This window comes from Acipenser ruthenus, chromosome 49 (assembly GCF_902713425.1).
Source record: "Acipenser ruthenus chromosome 49, fAciRut3.2 maternal haplotype, whole genome shotgun sequence".
In the NCBI taxonomy this organism is placed as follows: Eukaryota; Metazoa; Chordata; class Actinopteri; order Acipenseriformes; family Acipenseridae; genus Acipenser; species Acipenser ruthenus.
The window spans coordinates 4,571,284-4,591,055 of record NC_081237.1 but is presented as its reverse complement, the minus strand read 5'-3'; the positions used below and the strand labels follow the sequence as shown (position 1 = coordinate 4,591,055).

Below are 19,772 nucleotides of genomic sequence, written 5' to 3'. Positions count from 1 at the left end.
CAATTAATTTTTAAATGAGCCTCTCAGAATAAAAGACATGCCGGTGAATTCATCAATTCGTTGCATCTCTAGTATCAGTGACTCTTGCAAAGAAAACATCTCCATTGCTTTTTCTGAGATGAAACACCTGTGAGGAATAAACCCCAGAATCCATCACTGTTATTATTTGTTTTAATTGAAATTAACCTCTCTCTCTCTCTCTCGCTCTCTCTCTCTCTCTTCCGGGCTGCACGGACGCTAATTGTATTTTAATCTCCTCTTAACGGTTCCGTGTCGTTGCTGGTCTCATACCTGCAGGCTGGCTGAGTGGCAGGCTATAGTAAATTAATCCACTTTCCACAGACAGGAAACAAATAGCTTCATACTGTCAGAGGGCTCACTGGGGAGCGTTCAGGGTAATTACCGCTATGCTAGATGTTCATATGTTTTCTGCTGCAGACAAAACACAGGTGGAATCCTGTGCCACAGTTAATTGTGCTATACCATGCTGTCCACCCTCCCACTGGACGTCATTGCTTAGCAGTTCTGTGCACTAGTGGGGTTGTATGCACAAGCAGGCATTGTAGATCTAACAGCACTAGATTACTCTCAGCAGATCAACGCCAGGGACTGGAGTGGCCACACATGTGGATTAACAAATAACCTCCCTCTACACTTGATCAGATAACTCACTCTGCTCCAATTCTTTTCATTTTATATTATAAAGCCCCCACGGCTCAAGTTGCAGATTAATCCAGTCGTCCCTAATGCCGCCTGAGTACTGACTTACATTTTTGGTTGATCCAGAATAAACCTGGTCGAATACACAGACAGCTCTATATAACGGATGGCGTTGCATTGCATTGTATCTGCAGTACAGTGTTTTGACTTGTGCTGTTTTTCCTGCACAGGTGTGTGACGGAGTGATGCAGCCCATGAAGAGGACGATGCCGCCCTGGACCCTGGCTCTGGCGTTGGTGCTAATGGCAGTCGCATCTTACTGCCAGGGCTGCCCCGCTCGCTGTGACTGCGCCCCCCATGTCAAGTCGGTGGCGTGCCATCGTAAGCGTCTGAACTCCATCCCCGAGGGAATCCCCACTGAGACCCGCGTGCTGGACCTGAGCAGGAACCGCCTGCGCTGCGTGGCGTCGGGGGACCTCACCCCCTACCCCCTCCTGGAAGAGGTGGACCTCAGCGAGAACATCATCTCCCTCCTGGAGCCTGGCGCCTTCGCCAGCCTCTACAGCCTAAGGGTCCTCCGGCTCAGGGGCAACCAGCTCACAATAATCCCCGCAGGCAGCTTCTCCAGGCTGGCCAACCTCACCCAGCTGGACCTGAGCGAGAATAAGATCGTTATCTTGCTGGACTTCACCTTCCTGGACCTGCGGAGCCTGAAGAACCTGGAGGTCGGGGACAACGACCTGGTCTACATCTCCCACAAGGCCTTCAGCGGGCTGCTGGGGCTGGAGGAGCTGACCATCGAGAGGTGCAACCTGACCGCTATCTCCGGCCAGTCGCTGTCCTACCTGAGGGGGCTGGTCACCCTGAGGCTGCGGCACCTGGCCATCCCTGCCCTGGAGGACCAGAACTTTAAGAAGCTGTCCGGGCTGAGGGAGCTTGAGATCGACAATTGGCCCCTGCTGGAGTACATCTCCCCTTCCAGCTTCCAGGGTCTCAACCTCTCCTGGCTGTCCATCACCAACACCAACATCACCGCGGTACCTTCCCCCGCCTTCCGCAACCTGACGCACCTCACCAACCTCAACCTCTCCTACAACCCCATCAGTGTGCTGGAGCCCTGGGCCTTCAAGGACTTGGTCCGTCTGAAGGAGCTGCACCTGGTCAGCACTTTGCTGGTCACTGTGGAGCCCCAGGCCCTGGGAGGGCTGAGGCAGATCCGCGTCCTCAACGTGTCCAACAACTTCCTTGTCACGCTGGAGGAGGGCTCCTTCCACTCCGTCAACAGCCTGGAGACCCTCCGCATTGACGGCAACCCCCTATCCTGCGACTGCCGTCTGTTGTGGATCCTGCAGAGGCGCAAGACCCTCAATTTCGACGGCAGGCAGCCCACGTGTGCGGGGCCCGCGGAGGTGCGGGGGAATGTCCTCAGCACCTTCTCGGACTCGGCGCTCTTCGACTACTTCACCTGCCAGAGGCCCAGGATCCGGGAACGCAAGCTGCAGCACGTGGCGGCCAAGGAGGGCCAGCAGGTGTCCTTCTTGTGCCGCGCGGAGGGGGAGCCCCCGCCAACCGTCGCCTGGGTGTCACCCCAGCGGAGGAAGATCACCACCAAGAACTTGGGCCGCATCACCGTGCTGCCAGGAGGAACGCTGGAGATCCGCTACGCCCAGGTCCAGGACAGCGGCACCTACATCTGCATCGCCAGCAACGCCGGCGGCAACGACACCTACTTTGCCACGCTGACCGTGAAGAGCCAGCCCCTGGACGCATCCCTGTACGCCAACCGCTCCTTCTACCTGGGTGACTTCAACGAGACCAGCCTGAACGACACCAGAGTCTTCCTCAAGTTCACCCTGGACCTCAAGACCATCCTGGTCTCCACGGCGATGGGCTGCATTACCTTCATGGGCGTGGTCCTCTTCTGCTTCCTGCTGCTGTTCGTGTGGAGCCGCAGCAGGGGCCAGCACAAGAACAATTTCTCCGTGGAGTACTCCTTCCGCAAGGTGGACGGGCCGGTCGCCAGCGGGGGGCAGGGAGGAGCCAGGAAGTTCAACATGAAGATGATCTGAAGTTACGCAGCCAGGAGTTCCCCTGGGGAAGAATGAGTATAGCCCTATGTTGCACAAGTCCAAAATTTGAATAAAATAAATTAAAATAAAAAAAATAAATAAGTAAATAACGATCGAAATTACTTGCAATCTGAATTAAGATTTTAACCCCTAGATTTTAACTTAATTTCTGATTTATTTATTTTTCTTTTTGTTTTACTATTTTTTAAATTGAAAGCAACTGCAATAAGCAGTCTTATGTTTCAGACAGTCACAAATGTGCAGTTGGGTTAAACTGAAGAGTCTTTTTTTTATTGATCATTCTAGTTGGACCGTCCGGCAGGCTGGACGAACACTTGACTTAGTAATATATAACCTTATTATAAACACTTATGATTATTATAAATACAGTATATATTATATTATATTATATTTTAAAAATTAATAACTTTTACTTAAATCTACTAAAATCTGGGCCGTCTAATTGAAATGTGCGCAGGATGCAATGCAACATGGGACTGACGCACTGACCGCTACTTCACTCATAACATCTGCAAAAACTCACCCCCTAAATGATGCTGTTTGCTGCACACAACGCAAGACTCTGCTGACTCTCTCAGGAACTGTTTGACCAGTTTTGCTATGAAAGAAGCCCTGGTGGATAGCCGCTGTGAGCAGAGCACACGGGTGAGTGTCTTAGGTGCGGTGGCGGTCAGTGCGTTAACAACTCTGTCCCCAGTCTTTAACTACGGTCCCCGATCAGCCATGTCTGTGCGCTGGGTCTGTAGTACACATCGGGAACTTCTGGCTGGGTTCGTTCATCTGACAATCACATGTCACACAAAGAACCACCCCTTCATTCCTCACTTGTTCCTCCCAGTCCATTTTTTTTTTGTTTCAACCAGCACCTCTTCGTTCGTTCCCCCCCCCCTTCTTTTGTTTGATTTTTTAAATTTGTATTTCCAGGAGTCTGATGACTACCAAACAGAGCAGTTACTTGAGCTTCAGCCTTTAAAAAAACATTGGGAAAAAAAAAAGTGATGAAAAATACGCAAAGTGAAAAACTCTTTTTAAGCTCCAGGTTGAAACAAAAAAAATATTGAACTGGGAGACTGTGGTTTGGAAACTGCTGATTTCTTATATAGCTAGCACAAACATCTACTGTACAGAACTGATCTATCCTTGCAACATTCCAGAAATACAATCTACAATAGCCTGGCGAGTAAGACAGTTTATATTAGAATTTCTCCAAGACTCTATCCTGTTTTTTGTGTTGTTTGCTTATGGGGAGTGGGGTGGGGGTGTGTATTAACTCATTTTGTTTTAGATTTGAAACCTGCAAACAATCTCCGATCCCTACTCGTGTCATCACCTCTCAATTTCGGACCAAAGGATTTGATTGCTAGATTACTAGAAACTATTAACTGGACTGGCCACAACACAAGTAGGCTGCTTTCCAGGACGTTGTGAAACTGTTTAAGAGGCCTGCGCAAACCTTCCCTGGGAGCCCATAGCTCCTAAGCTGCAGGTGGCTAATAATGTATCGTATACAATTTTTCAAAGTACAAAGCAATAAACCTTTTCGATACAGGTACCCGCGGGGGAAAAAAAACACGTCATCTTCACACTGTGAAACTTTGTGTGTGGTTTTTTTTTTTCGAACCCGGATCTCAAGAGAGACGCCGTTTTAAACATCGGCTGAAATGCAATCGGCAATAAGTTGTTTGGGGACTTCTCTCGTTTCCCTCCCGGCACCTCATGATTACAACAGAGGAGCTGACACAGAACTGGAAAAATGCACAATACCCTGAAGGGAATTCCACAGCACTGGTGAGCAGCACTGGTTTATACTGGTCAGAGGTGGTAGTGCAAGTTTTCAACTGGTCTCAGTACTGGTTTCTGCTGGTTTGAGAAAATGTTAAAGCCCCTTTTACTGTTGTTAAAGTCAGGTGACTGCTGACTGCACCCTTACACTGTACACCTGTACAGGGGGGTTAAATCCCTCAGTCCAAGGGTCCACAAACGTGGACATAAAACTATGCGTTAAATATAGAATATGAGTCTTGTGTGCGATGTTGAAAAGTAGTTTAAAATAATAACATTGGGTCTGTAGGGGGATATGGTAACCAGTTAGAAACCAGTACTTCACCGTTGCTGGTCACCAGCTCACCGAAACCAGCTGGGATTTTCATCATCAGGGGCGGCAGTTCAAACAGGGAGGAACTGGAGAAAACCAGGTAGGCAGGCGTTTCGACAAGGTCTTTCACAGCTTGAGTAGGAGTAGGCGGCAGAGTGGTTTGAACATCACAATCGATTTCTAATGCATTCATATGCTGTCATAGACAAATGCAACAGTCACTGTCTGCTTAATGGTTAGTTTGTGATACACCTTTGCTAATGCATGCGTGTGTGTTCGGGGGTGGAAAGATGAATCAAGAACAGCTCTGTGTTTTTACTCGAATGTTCCAGTTTCATAATACCTCTGCAGAATTTAGGATCGAGTGCTTGGATTATGGAGATATGGACAAACCGTATTGCATATTATTATTATTATTATTATTATTATTATTATTATTATTATAATAAGCCATTCACCTCATGTGGCCTCACAGAGTAAGACCTCTTGTCGAAATGCTTGTCTACTGGACTGAAGATTTATATGTTTCTTCTTATATAACACAAAATAATGCAGTCTGCCCCTGCCTCTGTGTGTTTATTTGTATAAGCTTACTGGAGACCCGCATTGAGGTCCATCTTTTGTTTGTATTCTCAAGTTTTGCTAAAGATTTTAAAGAACTAACTAACTGGAGTGAATATGGGGGAGGGAGAGAGGGGGGGATGCAGTGACTCAGCAGGGGTGTGCAAAACAGAAAAAAAAACAAAACACTTTCCCTTTAAGGTGTTATTCTTTACCTTCGATTCTAATGGGAGATTTCTACTCAGCACCTAATGTACTCACGCTATTATTACCTGATTCTATAAAGGATGGCCAGCTTTGTAAAGGCATTGCTTTTTTTTTCAAAGAGGATATGTTTCTTTTAAAGGGAAAGTCAATTTTGAATTATCTGCACACCCCTGCCCCTGGCTCCCAGCCCTCTGCTCTAACCACCGAGCCTCTCCCTGATCTTTTACTCCAGTCTTTCAGTGGAGAATGCGCTCCAAACACAGTAAACGCACCAAAAGCATCAAAAGTGCATTTTGAAGTGGACAATATTTAGATCACTATTATACACTGCAGGGGCATCAGAGGGACGAGGTAAGATGTCAGTAGCGATTATGGAAGAGGGGCTCGTGTTCAACTGAAGATCCAGCCCAGGATTTATACCAGCTGTTCAGGGCCTGGGCCTCATGTTCTGTGAGTGAGTGAGACAGACAGACAGGATTTCGAGGCTTGCCACCGAAGCCTGATGAAAAGTGACAAGCAGGTCCTACCCGCCCGACTGAAGTGGTTGACTGGACTGTGAAAAAACAAGACTGTCAGACCTGAGACAGACTGAGAGAGCAAGCCAGGACAGGGGGGGTTTCTAAAGAGAGAATCTGCATGCATTAACAATGCACACCTCCAGCCAGCGTCTTCCCTGGATGAGGAGATCACAGGCCTGCAGAGTTCAGAACCAACTTCCCCTTTAAGAGAAAATCCTCTTTTTAAATGCCATTACAAAATGGGCCATCCTTCATAGAATCAAACCCCTCCTTTAAAGGGGAAGTGGTTTTAGCCACAATATTCGTGGATGTTTTTGTGCAAATCCCTGCAGCGTGCAGTACTACTTCGAAAGTGAAGTTTAGAATATTCAGGTGCTAAGTAGAAGAAAAAAAAAAACGTGGAATCAAAGGTAAAGAAAAAAAAAACACCTTAAAGGGGAAGTGAAGTTAGCCACAATATATTTTTTGCTTGGTGAACTCTGTCGCAGGAGGCTCTAGCAGGAAGTTATATAAAAAATGAATAGGAAAGCATAGGAAAACTGCCAAAAATACTGTACAAATTTACCGTGGGAGACTTTTATAAGTGTTTATCTCTTTTTCTCTCTCGTCTTGTCTTTTTCTGCTTAATTACTGTCTAATTCAAAATCCTGACCAGGCTGTGGATGACTGGGACGCTAGTCTGGATTAATGCTCGGTGTCTGTCTTCACCGATCTTGTGGATCTGTCAGTTGAGTTTGGAAGGTAGAACCGTGCTCTACTTAATCATCCAGCCACACAACTCCGCTCTCAGTTAAAGAGCTTTCAGCCCAGAATCCGTACCTGCAGCGCGTCACACAAGCTCAGCTTAACAGATAGGTGAAGACTCAGCTTTAGTTATCCCAGTCTAGCTTCTCAGAACCTGTTTAAAACTCAACCACCCATAGAAATACAGTTTTTATTTCACTTTTTTAATATAATATACTTAAAACGAGAAGATCCCTTTGGATAACTCATCGACCCCCAGGCTAGATGCACCCTCTCGGAATGACAAAGGTCTACGGCAGTGGCTGTCAACCCTGGTCCTCAAATTCAGGATTTTGTTTCAGCCGTGGAACTAAGTACAGTAGAGTCCCCCTTTGCAACCATCTTTCTAAAAGCTTCCCGTAGTAAAATCATGGCAAAGCGTGATCAAGCTTAGCGAAAGTGTTGGCAAGTATGACAAAGCCCTGAAAGATACGGTAAAGCACATTAAAATGAAGACAAACCATTGTAAGCTATGGTAAATGCGCGGGGAAATTACTGTGCACATTTACCATGGTCAGCTTTTATAAGGGGCAGCTCTATGTAAAGATCTGCTTGAGCCAGGACTAGCTTTCTATTATTTTTAACCTGCATTGCTTTCCAGCGCATATACAGCAAGACAGCCCCAATCTAACCCTACCTGAGACTTGTTAATTGGTTTGTACATCAGACTCTTTCAACCCTGAGCTCAAACGGGCTGACATCCACCGCTCCTCAGCATCCAGTCTGACCTCCTCTGCAGAGACCCTTGATCTATGCATGCTTTCTGTACTGTTACTTCCAAGCAGAATTTGGGCTTGTTTGCCTACCAATCACTCTCAGCGTTCTGGCTCTAGCTGGCTATGGATAGGTCAGCAGAGTGTGGGCGGGCGGTCTCTGTGTCTCTTAGAACCAATCAACATCCAGTATATAATATGAACATGGTATCACTTTCAGCCGAGATGAGAATGTTCCACTAAAGCCCAGTGTAAGGACTGGGATCATACAGGAACAGGTAAACTGGGAGAAGGCTCATCTAAAGCTCAGTTCTCAAATCACCCAATCCATAGCCAGCCAGCTCTGATTTTGATAGGATAATAAAATAGGTTTTAGAAGATGTTTGTTTGTTTTTTTCTTTTGTGTGTTTTATACTTTATCTTGTAAAAAAAAAAAAAGAACACCTGTTTGTTTTTATTTATAAAAAGCATGTTACAACTATACTGGCTCCTGTTTCCATCTTTGAATCTCATCTGTTATACAACAAAGAAATAACATGCACCATCACGCACCTGCACGCAAACAGAGAAGTGCAAAGTACCAAGTGTGTCCAGAGTTTCAGAACAGTGGTGGATTCTAGCAGTAATCCAGGGAAGCAAAAGCATTGCCTATAATGCTGGAGTATGCAATGAACAATATCACTGGGTCCCACAGTAAAAGAAAAACAGACTGCAGCGCACTAGCGCCATCTAGGCACCTTTTGCATGAACTGGAGCTGTAACAATGCACTTTCCAAAATAAAAGCAATGGACCTGCCCATTAAAAGTGTGCACCTACCAGCCCCTTTTAACAGTCCATCAGCTCTGATGTCTTACCCATCCTGACTGAAACTAATTTACAAGAGGGAGATGCAGCATTTACAGAAGTATAAGCTAATGAGAAAGGCTTCACAAGTGCATAACAGAGAACCATGAACACAAACCTGGATAGAATACGGTAAAACAGGAAATATCTGCAGCCACCTAATTCTGCAGATATCTCACTATGGATATATTTACAGCAACAAATGTTTATGCATGTAAACTAATCATACACTGCATATAAACTGAATTGGGGAAGTGTGCAGATTTTTAATAAAAGCGAAAGCAGTGAATATTTCTTGCCAGTAAACATTTCACAGCATGCTATATAATCTCCTGATACAGATTTCTACAAATTATTATTCACTCCTTTTGTGTTCTAGAAGTGCCTTTATATGTTATAAGAGCACCCTCTAATGTGGAGTTTTTGCAGCTGTAAGCTAGCGGTGGGTTCTGAGAGCAGACGATCAGACACAGCTGCTACTGGTGTGCTGCCTGACTGCACCCAACCCTTACCCTCAGAGATGAAGACAGATAAACAGAACGAAGGAGGGAGAGAGAGAGAGAGAGACTGCTGCAGGTGACAGCGTGTTGAGTCAGAGAGACAGCAAGAGAGAGAGAGTAAGATGTTCATTTGTAACTGTATCTAGTTATTTGTAAAACTAAAGTAAACCTTATAGTATAGTTTGAATCTAATAGCTTTGGTATGCTTCATGGTCATGGTAATAAAGCATTATTGAATTGAACTGCACAGAAAGAGGGAGTGTGAGAGAGCATAGAATAGAGGGAGAGAGAGACATGACAGAGGCACAGAGAGCGAGAGTAGTTTCATCGTGACACTCAGGGAGAAAGGCAGGTGACAGGGACAACCTGTTGAGAAAGAGTGGGAGAAGGTAGACACGAGGCGGAGAAGGAGGGGGTTAGGAGACACAGGCAGACAGCTGTCCCTCATGTGAGACGATGGAGACTGCAGATTCAGGGTCGAGGACCATGGAGGACTGTGGGAACCTGCCTCCCTCACTGCCTGCCAAGCTGCGGAGGTAAGACTCTCTCACACTGGCCCCCTATCTTTCACTTTCTCACCTCTACTCAGTCACTTTCTTTCTTTCTGACTGTCTCTCACACTCTTCTTTCTCTCTCTCTTAGTCTTGTTCTTTCTCTCTATTTCTCTTTCAGCTGCAGTAAAATACAGTACGCTGAGGCATCATAAAGCACAGTGCATTAAAAAAAATTCTGTCATGCACTTGCATGGTTAAGCACAGCTTGATAAACTGCAAGCATGCAAATGGTAACCTTTTATAAGAGGATTTGATTCAGGGTGAGGTCAGGCTATTCAAATAAAAAAGCAATGTGTTGGAAAGTCCAGGATCACGTCAGGCTGTCAGCTACCAGTATGAAAGCAGGTCTCTCTGGTGGAGTCTCCGTGCTTCCTCTTACTCCCTTCCTGTATCTGGCCCTGATCAATGAGCTGGTCTGGGGGTGCTTGTGCAAGGAGACGGGACTGAAATTTAAACTCAGGATGAAGAAACCTTGAGCAATCAAACTGCTCTGCTTAAACTTCACAACCCTGACTTCCCCTCTCCCTCTCTCTTACCCTCCCTTGCTCTCCATCTCTATCGCCTCTCTCAGTCTCTTCCTCTACCCTCTCTACTGTACCTTTCTCTCTTTCCCCTCTCCCTCCTCCCCTCCCCCTCTCAGTGCACGCATCGCTCAGTTTCGAGAGGAAGGTAAATGTTTTTCTCAGGTCGTGTTGAAACCGCAGACTCGCATGTCGGTTTGAGAAAAACTCTTTTCATGTCCTCTTTGCCCCTGGTGCTGCGAGTCAGCGTTTAACAATGTGGTGTGTGTGTGTGTGTGTGAGAAAGAGAGAGAGAGAGAGAGAGAGAGAGAGAGAGAGAGAGAGAGAGAGAGAGAGAGAGAGAGAGAGAGAGAGACCAGCACAGCAGGGAGAACCTCATAGAAATAAAACCAGACACACACCCTCACGTTAGGACAAGGGGTTACAGTTAACTCCTTACTCTCCCCTATGCTGCCCCAGCTTTCACTGTGTTTTCTCTTTATTGCTCTTTGCTGTGCTTTTACCACACACACACACTGACTGACAGAGCAACAGGTGTGCACTGACACATGTACACTGTCATATAAAGCGACTGTGTGAATGGAGCTAATCACAGACACACATACTGTATTCTCAGAACCACAGTACTGACAGATACACAGAGAATCACACTCACACAGGAATATAGAGAAGCACTGCAGGCTCAGATGCAATAAACCTTCACATGCACTTCCACAGGTCCCTTTGAAAAGGGATACCAAATATGCATGCTAATTTTGCAGTCTTTCATGCATTTAGACAATGCATTTACCAGAGTTTCCCAGGGTTTATCACCCCTCTCTGTGCTTTACCGTGCTTGCCCAGGGATGGAAATAAGACTCCTATTGCATAGCAATAGTTTCACCCATTCCTGGTTTTAAAATTAGCCTGATTAGCCTATAGGTAACAAGTTCAGGTGTGTCTTATTAATCTAATATTAAAACTAGGAATGGATGAACTAGAAACTGCTATGCAATTGGAGTCTTATTTCCATCCTTCAATCCACACACTTCTATAGCAATGTAATTCACTTGCATTCATCTGTACACACACACACACTCTCTGTGAGACATGCGTCACCACTTCCCCTTCTTGGCTGGAAGCCTCAGTCCTCAGTCCTCTGGCTCTTAGCCTCTCAGTCTCGCTCTCAGCGTGTCTGTTTGTGTGTCTGTCTGTCTGTCTGTCGTGCAGGCAGCGCTACTCTGCTGGCACCATGAGCAGCTCCAGCACCGGCTCCAGCTTTGGACCGGACCCAGAGCCCGGCAGCCCTGGCCCGGCTTCCCCCCAGACTGGACCGACCAGCACCACCAGCATCCCAGCCTCCCTGCCGGAGGAAACAGACCTCCTGGCCTCTGCAAGCAGAACATACGCCAACATTGGTAGGTGCAAGCTGTGCTAAAGATAATAATCAATGTGCATTTCATATTGGAAAGCGTGGGCTGTGAGGCATGGTCAATGCATAGTATAAGAAAGTCTTGAGGTTGTTTTAATAGGGGAACTTAACTAAATAGTAATGATATGATATTATTAAGCATGTTTTTGTTTATTAAACTTCTTATTAAAGATGCAGTATCAGTTATTACAGCAATATTAAACTTGCAAGGTTGGAACTTGTTGCTTCTTAAAAAAAAGTCAAGGCCAAGCGGTAGGATTTTGTGTCATTTTGCTTAGATTGCTATACAAAGCTATAAACTAACAACAGGCAGAAATAACAAACCACAACGTACTGATAAGAGTTTATTGGTAGGTTTGCTACAAAAGGGAGGGATGGTAAAAATAGTATCTCTGGTGTGTTTTAGTCGGGGAAATGCAAAAAGGTTTGTGTGCGTTTATCCCCGTGGTCTTCTGTGATGAGATGCAAAGTGGGTTTGTTTGTTCAGCCTCTCGAGAACATCTTTTACAGTTAGCAGCTCAGAATGTTGCATTGGTGTGTGCAATCCAATTATTTCATAATCAGTTCTTTTCTTCTGGTTTTACAACACTGCAGCATGTGTATGTAAACACACCCACGGAGATGGTCCTTCCTGTGACTCTGCTCTTTCCTACTCTTTACAAGCTGGTACATTTGCACAGTCGTTTTTCGTTTTTTTCCGTTCCACTGTGCTTTCCCGTGCTTTCCTGTGCTTCATCATTCTTTGCCTCAGCAATCAAAGCAGGACTCCTTGCACAGTGTGAGCGAGTAGAGCAGCTCCACAGCGCCATCTACTGCCTGAAATGTGCTGTGCTGCTGGATCTGGAATCTTGACTATAAATCAAGTAAATGTACACCTTTTCCCCAGGTCTGTTTAAAACTGCACATTTGGAACTTGTAATATATACAGGGTGATTAGAATGTACGTTTACCACATCAACGCACCATATCTCACAAACGGTAAACGCACTTTCTAATCAGCCTGTACATTAAGACATAAACACTCAAAGACAGTAACGCTAAGTGCATTTTGTAATGTACAATAAAAGCACTTTCGTTTTCCAGATCACAGTCGTGCAGATTTTATCTCACTTTATTATAATTTGTGAAGCTGCAATGCGGTAAGGAGTCTTGCTATAATTCTGCTTCTTTCTTCATTTTTTGATCTAATCTCTTCCTGGAAACTTTCACGCAGAGCTCAGAATGTGGACTGGGCATTATTCTGAGGGGGGTGCTGTGTGTGTGCGTGTGTGCGTGCGTGCGTGCGTGCGTGCGTGTGTGCGGGTGGTCGATTCCGTATCATTGAAAGCTACATGGACATCCCAAAAGCTAAAATCTCAAAGCTCAAACAATATATTTTATAAATTACTGGCACACAAAATGCTTCAATCATCAATATATTAAGGGAACAAAACACTCCAGAGCTCCCCATTGCTTTTCTATTTTATTTACATATTTCGAATCCTCTTTATAAGCCTACTTAAAGAAACACTAGACCTTGTTGGTTTGCATAACCTTTCTTTCAGTGATCACAGTTCCCCCTCAGTTCTTGGTAGAAGCATCCTTACCACCCACCCACAGGCAGCAGAGGGGGGAGGTTTCACTTCACACAGGCAAGCAAAACAAAACAGAAACAAGTGCGAATCAAATGCTATGCAAACCCGAGAGCGTGGCGAAACACTGTACATATTTAATATGTGCATGGGAAAAGGCCAAAAGTTTTGCATCACCTAGAATTTTAGGATTATAAAAACAACATGAACATAATTTCGATCATGTAATCAAAGACACTACAAAATGAGATCGCAAAGGTCTACCGGAAGCCATGAGAGTGGCACAGTTAGATTTCAAAATGTCACATTTTTCAGTTGTTTTCAGTACGGAAAACTGCAAAGCAGTATGTAACTCAATATGTTAACGGAACATTATTCAGCAGGTTTTATTCGACTTTATGAAGCAAAATGTGTTAATTCTACAGGGTGATGCAACTGCAAAATTATTGCGCAAAACAGTTAGATGACTCTGTGCCCCGTGCAGTGCTGTGTGTATCAGGGGACTGTGTGTCAGGCAGCTATCAGCTTCAGCCTGCTCTCTGTGGTCACTCCTGTGTCTGTAGCCTCGCCTGCCCACTTCCTCCCCTCTCACGCAGCACGAACATAAGAGAAGTTTGGGAACGAGAAAAGGGCCATTCGGCCCATCAAGGCTCGTCGCTTGTTAGCACAGCCTTCCCTACTCTAATTTCAAAAGCACAGAATCCAGTCTTTATTTTAATGTTCCCAGTGTTTTAGATCCTACTACATCACCTGGTAGGATATTCCGTGCATTTATAACTCTGTGTGTAAAAAAGTGCTTCCTACCTTCTGTCCAAATTTACTTTTACTCAGCTTCGACTTATGCCTCCTTCCTCTACTCTGCTAAATTTAAAGTAGTGTTTTGGGTTAACTTTGTAAAGCAGTGGGACACACTGTACCCCAACCAGTAATAGCAATGCCAGCAGACAGTGAACATACGAGCCCAGGTATGTGTCTGCAGGTCAGCGTCAAAAACAGTTCAACCCACAGTCTACTCTTAGAATAACTGAGTGGGGCATAGCAAGGTAAACACATAGCAAGAGCTCGCGCAAGCTCAGGGAGCCAAGGTAAAGCACAGAGAGGATTTGCAAACCCCACTGAACCCACAGTCATGTACACAGCAGAAATACTGAAAGCAACGTTAATGTAACTACAACCCTCAATGCAATGAAGGGGCTTGTGCAGGCATTGAGGCTGCAGTGGTGTTTCAACTGTAGCTCGTGCGGCGAAAGCCTGCTGTGGTACTGTGTGGGTTTGCTTTATTAACATTTTTAATTGGGTTACAGTTCTGTTTTTTATGCAGAATGCCTGTCCACTAATCAGTCTGTGTGTCTGTGCGCAGGTCAGTCCCGCTCCAGTATGGTTCCACCTAAGCCTCGGATGAAGGAACGTGCTCTGTCGACAGAGAGAGTCCCAGAGCGGTCAAACCGGCCACCCCCCCTGCCGAAAAAACTCATCCGAACCCATTCCCTCCCGGTGGGGTCCCTGATCCCCTCTCACTGCACCAAACCCCCACCCTACCCTGCCCCCCTCACCCCCTCCTCCCCCGGGCTCTCCCTCAACAACCCCCTGTACCACCTGGTGGGGCACCAGCAGAGGAGAGGGGGGTTCTTCACACGCGGCTGTTTCAGCTCCCCCTGCAGCCCCCTGCACTCCAGCTCTTTCCCGGACCCCCCTCAGGTCCTCGACGGCCCCCCCGCAGCCCCCCTGGCTGGGCTGAGTTTCCACACCCCGGATGGGGAGCTCAGGAGCTTCTTCAGAGATCTGCACAACCTGGAGCAGGTGACCAGGGGGCTGCAGGAGCGCCTTCTGCTGTGCCTGCGCGGGATAGCGGAGCGGCTGGGGGAGGCGGGGCTGCAGGGGGCCGCACAGGATTACCAGCTCTGTGGAGGCGGGCCTTGTTGCCAGGCCGGGGACGCTCTGTACTACACTGTCCGCTCCTCAGCGCACCCCGGCAGGCTGTTTGCAGCCAAGGTGAGGGTCGTTTTTCTTGGAATCGTTTTTTAAAGAATTATTTGATGTATTAAAGTGTTTGCACCCATTTTAACTCATTCAGACCCTTTACTTACTAAATACCATTTTTAAACAGGAGACGATTATCTATTCAGGGGTACCGAGATATTTAGTAAATAAGGGGTCTGAGTGAGGAAACATGGGCAATGCAATCCCCAGCCCTGGTCTTGCTTTAAATCATTTGTTGCAGCCATGATTCGTTGTTGCTCATATGTGCAGTTTCATATGTTATAATAAACATGGATTTTTATTTGAAAGCCTAATATGCAATAGAAAGTTCATGCCTGTTTGCAAGCCATGCTTTCAGATAGCGTTGCGCTTTCTTGAGCAGTTCCCTTGGCGTGTGAAATTGTCCACCACACTTCAACAGCTTCCTTCCTGTCACCCAGCTGCTTCCCCTGTTCCCTGCCATGTGTTGTGCAAGAGTAACAGAAATCCTGAAAATAAGGCATGGCGACTGCCAACTGTCTTTACTTAACCTAACACCAAATATCCTGCTTTAAAACTCAAAATACCTGTTTGCTGTAACGTGGGCTTCTTTAAGAACTGCGCATTTCAGACCTATGACACAAAAGCAAGTGCAAAACCAGTCGGATGGAATGAGTGAATCACTTGCAAATCTACTCCAATGTTGTTAATACTTTTATTAAGAAGCAAACAGGCATAGTTACACAAGCACATGCAGGTCTGCAGCTGACAAATCCGTTGAGTTTCCTAACAAACCCAGCCCACCTCGACCAGAACAGGAAGGACTGATAAAACCCTTATGAAACTTGTGTGGCTTTCTGTCAGCCCAATCACTAGTGTTTCCCTTATATGGCTCTGCAGGGATGGAAATAAGTCTCCTATTGCACAGCAGTTTCACCCGTTCCAGGTTTTAATATGTGCTTGAATAGTGTATCGGTATCAAGCTCAGGTGTGTCTTAGTGAACTAGTAAAATCAGGACTGGATCAAATAGCTGTGCAACGGGAGTCTTATCTCCATCCCTGCTCTGAGATGAGAGGGACACAGTGTTGGTGTGTCTTAGTCCTTCTCTTGTTGCCTGATTGCTGCTAGAGTATAGCCTGTAGATCTGCCTTGGTGCTGCATACAGCATCCTGCAGTGCCCTCCCTGTGTGCTGCTGTCTGGACGGCTCCCATGTCTTCAGCAGGGTCAGGACTGGTCAGTACCTGGATAGGACACCTCCAAACAGCACCAGGTGTTGCAGTGTGTGTAGTGTGCTCATGGTCCAGTAGAGGGCACTGTTCTACTTTGCGTAATGGCATTATTGGGCAAATAGGCTATATTGCAATAATAAAGCTGTGTTGCTGGAGGGTCTGTCCTTCTGATGAGATGGGACAGGGGGGCTAACTGGTGTTCCAGCTTAATTCCCGTTCCCAAAAGCAAAACACTCAAGACAACCCCCTCCTTCTATCTGCAGGTGTATAAAGCAGGCGGAGAGAGTGGATTGGCTATACAGAGGGACTTGCCCCCCCACTCCAACATCCAGCGTGTCTGTGCGCACTTCCCCCGAGGCCTTGCTGTAGTGGAAGCAGAGGAAATGGCCATGTTATCCCTGGAGCCAAAGACAGGGGGCAGCGACGCACCAGGAGCGAGGGCGCAGTGCCTCCAACCAACACCAGGGGACAGCAGCAATGAAAATCCACTCCCCATGGCTGCGTTGACACTGAATTCACTAGCAGAGGGCTCCGTTGAGATGCCAGCGATGGACACTGCCAACGGACACTCCCCGGGCTGTGAGGTCACAATAGTAGATGAGGTTCCTGATGAGACGCTGGCTGATTACGTGCAAGCCTGTGCCGAGTTGCACGCCTCCCAGCCCCATCGTTACGAGCGTGCAGTCTGTCTGCTGCTCCTGCAGCTGTGCGAGGGCCTGCAGCACCTCAAGAGCAACAAAACCACCCACTGCGCCCTCCGCATGGAGAACCTGCTGCTGGTCTGGGAGGAAAGGGGGGACCCCGGCACGGAGCTCCCCAAGAGAGGCCGCCCGGGGACCCCCAGACTGCTGATCAGCAACTTCAGCCACGCCAAGCAGAGAACCCCCAGCCCGGCCCAGGACTCAGACCAGGACAGGCTGGCTCCAGAGATGAGCAGCGGCTCCCAGTTCAAGAAGGCAGACGAATTCCAGCTGGGGATTTTGATCTACGAGTGCCTGCATCTCCCCAACCCGCTCCTGAGCGCCCCAGAGCTGAGAGAGGGGGAGTACAGACCCGAATGCGACCTGCCCGCCGTCCCCAACCTCTCCCCTTACTCCCCGGGCCTCTCCAAGCTCGCCCAGCTCCTGCTGGAGCCCCAGCCCAGAGACAGAGTCGCTGTCGGGGAGGCCCGGCACATCCTGCAGGCCCTGCTCTGGGGCCCCCGTGCGGAGCTCTTCCAGGACAACCAGCTCACCCCCTTCCTTACCCTCAACTGGCTGGAGGTGAAGCGCTGCCTGCTGCTGCTCAAGCTGGCGGAGGCAGCGGTCGAGCACGAACCCGGAGCCAGAGCGGCCCCGGGGCTGGAGGAGAGGCTGTGCCTGCAATACTTCTCCTTCGTCACGCCCCAGAGCGTCTTCCAGGCAGCCAGGCTGCTGCAGCTCTTCCATCCGCCCCTCTAGCGGGGGTTGAGTTCCTGTTTAACCCTTTCATGCATGCAATAAACTATAGGAACGAAAAAAAAAACACATCATAAATATATCAATTTAAATTTTGTTCAGTGCTGTATATGAGGGTGAAAATGGCATCCATGCATTTGCGTCTTCCATGTGTCCCCTTATAAAGGCTATCCCCATATGAGGTCCCCATGCATGAAAGGGTTAATCTCCCAAGTTTACATGTTTAAGCTTCAAGATATTGGCTATGTTTGCAACCAAGCAGCTAAGGGAAAACTAAGGAGAAATTCAAAGTTTTCTGCTACCTGACTCGCATTCTGATTGAGAGTTTAGACGCTATGGACAATCAGAAGAGCCACCCTAACAAGCTTTCCATCAATATTTTATATATTATTGCAAAACGCATATAAGAACACTTGTGTACATTTAATATGGAAATGACCAGGAAGAAATATTGAATATGAAATCAAACAGATTGCATTTTGCACAGTTTTTCCAGAAGCTCAGACGGACTCTGTGCAGACAGCAGTACCGACCCGTGAGGCAGTATTCCTCTCTGTTTTTACTATCTGCCAATTAAAATCTGTCATTTATTCTAATCTTATGTCTTTGATGCTTCCTGGCAAGAGCCACAATGGTAATCCACAAGGCAGAGGTGTGGTGAACTGCAAAACGTATGGCTGATAGTAAACCTCTTTAATGGATGCTGGGTTGGTGTAAAGATTACATTGTTTTCATGTTTGAAATCACATGGCTTTGGTATGTATTGTTATGTTAAATAAATGTGTATAAAAGCCACTGTTCCTGCCATACATAGTTACAATTTGTCTTCCCTGGTATACTCACTCTGTCCATAAGAGGGCAATAAAGACAGCAGTATGAGAATAATGGCATGCTAACAGTAAGGCCTGACAAATAAAATCAATGTGAGCAGCCATTTCAAAACGGAAACAAAAACATCAATACTCCCAGATGCAATTTTCACTCCTAAAATGTACACACTTTTAAGTGTCTCTGATCAAATTGCAAATTGCAACCACGACAAAAGAAAAAAGCATTTATCTCATGTTATCCCATCTTCAAAACACTAGGATTGTTATGTGGGATGTTTGAACTCGGCCAGTGCTTGCATCGCAGATACACAGCCGCTTGTATGCTATTACTACAGTGCAATTGCATTGTAACCAAGCACTCATTTATCACACCCAAACAACAAAGAGCTTCCCAGGGTAAAGGGGTGTCGTGGGAAGAAATACCTGGAGTTGTACTTAAAACACTTTGGAGCTTCTTTTTTTTTTGCCAGTGACCTCCAAACGGTAAAACAAACGTGTGAATGAACGAGAAAACATCCCTGATAAATGCATGTCTCAAAATACTTTCTGAGCAATGCTTTTCAACCAGACCCCTACGTATAGATCACAATACCAACGCAAATATAGGCCGCACTGCATATTCTTTCATTCCACAGATGCTGGCTGACTTGACTCTGCTTCTGGGCAGAGGCAGCAGTCCTCTCCTCTCCTCCAAACCGTTCAGAACACAGTGTTCCTGCTGCTGCTGCTGGTTCACTTGTGTCCTTGGGAAACCCTTGGTTATCTCATTTTTGGTAATATTACGGCTGAGGATGGAACTTGTGACTACCTTCTCTCATAATCATCTCCACTAGCAAGTGCTGTGCAGGTCCAAGCAGCAGAAAACCTCTTATTTTTACAAGGATACTTGCAAAGCACAAAACTATGTTAGAGTCAGCTGTTAAATGTTTTGTGTGTGTTGAGCTGGCTCTGGGATGTATTCACTTACTCTACAGACAGGACATCCTGCAGGTCTGGCAACAGAAGCAGAATGGTTAACATTGTTCATGTCGCTATTTCTTTACATAAGCAATGGGATGGACCTGCCCAATTTAACAGAGAACAGTCTAATCAGCTTAATATAGGATATTGTCCATGATGCCTGAATAAGCAGTTCTGTGACAGATTGTAGACATACTGTGGTCTGTATAGGGGGGGGGGGAGGGGAGCTGAAATTCAACTGAACTCTTAAATGGTTACATTGCACCTGCGAGCAATTAATTGTAGTATTGTTCATGACAAACTACAGAATAAAAGGGGCACTGCATTA

At 46.5% G+C, this 19,772-nt stretch overlaps 2 protein-coding genes across 3 annotated transcripts in view; both read left to right on the top strand.

Annotated features, from left to right (window-relative positions):
- The window catches only part of LOC117401356 (leucine-rich repeat and immunoglobulin-like domain-containing nogo receptor-interacting protein 3), a 33,121-nt gene extending 25,013 nt beyond the window's left edge, over nucleotides 1-8,108 (top strand). For both annotated transcript variants that reach the window (XM_059015072.1, XM_059015071.1), the window contains exon 2: nucleotides 891-8,108. In XM_059015072.1, the coding sequence (XP_058871055.1) occupies nucleotides 906-2,729 (1,824 nt within the window). In that variant the 5' untranslated portion in view covers nucleotides 891-905 and the 3' untranslated portion in view covers nucleotides 2,730-8,108. The remainder of the gene's footprint in view (nucleotides 1-890) is intronic.
- A 1,007-nt stretch (nucleotides 8,109-9,115) lies between these two features.
- Nucleotides 9,116-18,400, top strand: LOC117428931 (inactive tyrosine-protein kinase PEAK1-like). Its single transcript, XM_034047967.3, has 4 exons — nucleotides 9,116-9,507; nucleotides 11,256-11,443; nucleotides 14,389-15,020; nucleotides 16,482-18,400. The coding sequence occupies exons 1-4, from the start codon at nucleotides 9,428-9,430 to the stop codon at nucleotides 17,655-17,657; spliced, it is 2,076 nt and encodes a 691-aa protein (XP_033903858.3). The 5' UTR covers nucleotides 9,116-9,427; the 3' UTR covers nucleotides 17,658-18,400.
- Nucleotides 18,401-19,772: the final 1,372 nt, after the last annotated feature.